The sequence below is a fragment of the Nestor notabilis genome, unplaced genomic scaffold, assembly GCF_000696875.1.
Source record: "Nestor notabilis isolate BGI_N333 unplaced genomic scaffold, ASM69687v1 scaffold20724, whole genome shotgun sequence".
Classification (NCBI taxonomy): domain Eukaryota; kingdom Metazoa; phylum Chordata; class Aves; order Psittaciformes; family Psittacidae; genus Nestor; species Nestor notabilis.
Window position 1 is genome coordinate 3,129 of NW_009924626.1, and position 1,463 is coordinate 4,591.

General features: G+C 58.9%; 1 protein-coding gene across 1 annotated transcript in view; it reads right to left on the reverse strand.

Moving 5' to 3' along the window:
* The window catches only part of VPS33B (vacuolar protein sorting 33 homolog B (yeast)), a gene marked incomplete at its 3' end in the record, with an annotated part of 4,302 nt that extends 2,965 nt beyond the window's left edge, over positions 1 to 1,337 (reverse strand). Inside the window, exons 1-5 of the mRNA XM_010012692.1 lie at positions 1,298 to 1,337; positions 1,078 to 1,145; positions 819 to 864; positions 407 to 501; positions 5 to 95 (exon numbers count right to left, since the gene is read on the reverse strand). Of these exons, the coding sequence (XP_010010994.1) occupies positions 5 to 95; positions 407 to 501; positions 819 to 864; positions 1,078 to 1,145; positions 1,298 to 1,313 (316 nt within the window). The remainder of the gene's footprint in view (positions 1 to 4; positions 96 to 406; positions 502 to 818; positions 865 to 1,077; positions 1,146 to 1,297) is intronic.
* Between the last annotated feature and the right edge of the window lie 126 nt (positions 1,338 to 1,463).

Here is a 1,463-nt window from a genome sequence, read left to right on the forward strand (position 1 = left end):
CTGCCGATCCCGTAGGCTCTGCCTAAAGGGCCGTACAGGGAGTTCAGCAGCTGCAGGGCTCGAGCAACAGAGTTGATCCAGCGGTGATCTCCCTCCTGCAGGACCATGAGAGCTCTGGGCAGGCTGGCGGGGAAGGGACCAAGGAAGCATTGGGAGACTCAGCTGGAGGGCTGGGGACAGAGAGGGCCCTGCGCTTGGGCTTCCAGGAGGAACGTGCCCCAAAGAGGAGCCAGCACGGGGGATGTATGCAGGGGCATCACAGCCCATCAGAGCAGCTGCCTCTGGCAAAAGCCATCCCAGAACCAAGCAGGATGTCACTCATCAGCTCTCTGAACAGAGCTGCCCTTTCCCCAGCCCAACAGACAGCGAGGGAAGAACTGCGTCCTGGCAGCATTGTCGCACTGACCAAGAAGTAGTCACGGAAGAACTCGGGCAGCTCCATACTGATGATGTCCTCATCCAGGGGGAGCAAGTAGAAGGACCACTCGTCACAGGTGACATCTGGGTTTGGGGAAGGGGAAGGTGATGGTTACCTAGCCCTCAGCAGAGACAGCCCTGAGTCACTACAGCCCCGCAAACAGGGGTGTGGGGAGCAGAGATGGAGCTTTGCCACAGGGATTAACACAGGACCCTCTCCCCTCCCAGTGGTACTGATGCCATGGTGAGGATGTGCCTGCAGGCAGCCAGGCTCAAAGAAACCACAGCTCCTGCCCACACTCCCATTCCAGCACAGGAATCCAACTCGGATTCTGCAGGTCAGAGCTACTACCAGCCAGCCCTTAGAGAGGGGAAGGGGCAGCCGCCGCAGCGCTGCTCACCACCAAAGACTCCTTCTTCCTCCAGCACCATCTCACAAGCGTAAAACTGGAAGAGAAGGAGACCCTCAGGGCTCAGCCAGGCTCCGAGCACGCAGAGCCCTGGCGATGGAGGGACCAGGCATTGTAATGCTCGGTTTAATTAAATGTTTCTGGGGTACAGATGAAGGACTATTGGTGTCTGTAGAAGGGGGGGAAGACACAAAGGCCGAACAGACATAGAGTGATGGGGTCGCTGGCAGCTCAGTGTGATCACACTGACCTTTTGGGGGCTGAAGATGATCTTGTATTTCCTGCTCCTCCCCGACATCTTGTCAGTATTGACAATATCTGCGGATGAAAAACGTGCAGTCTGTGAAGGCTGCTTGGCCCCTGCATGGTCACAGCTCCTCCTGCCCAGTGAGGGTCACAAGACCCTAAATACCTGGGGCGGGAACTAAAACCCCAGGGTCAGGACAACTGCCCGGGGCACCGGCACTCACCGGCGATGTACCGCATCGTCCTGATCCGCGGCCGGACGAGGAAGCAGAACCTGCCGTGGCAGAGACAGTGAGAGGCCCCTTGCGCCTCTGCCTTCCCTGCCCCAGCCCCTCAGCAGCTCTGCCCAGGGACCGCCTGGTCCAGCGGAGACAGATCCGGAGCAGGATG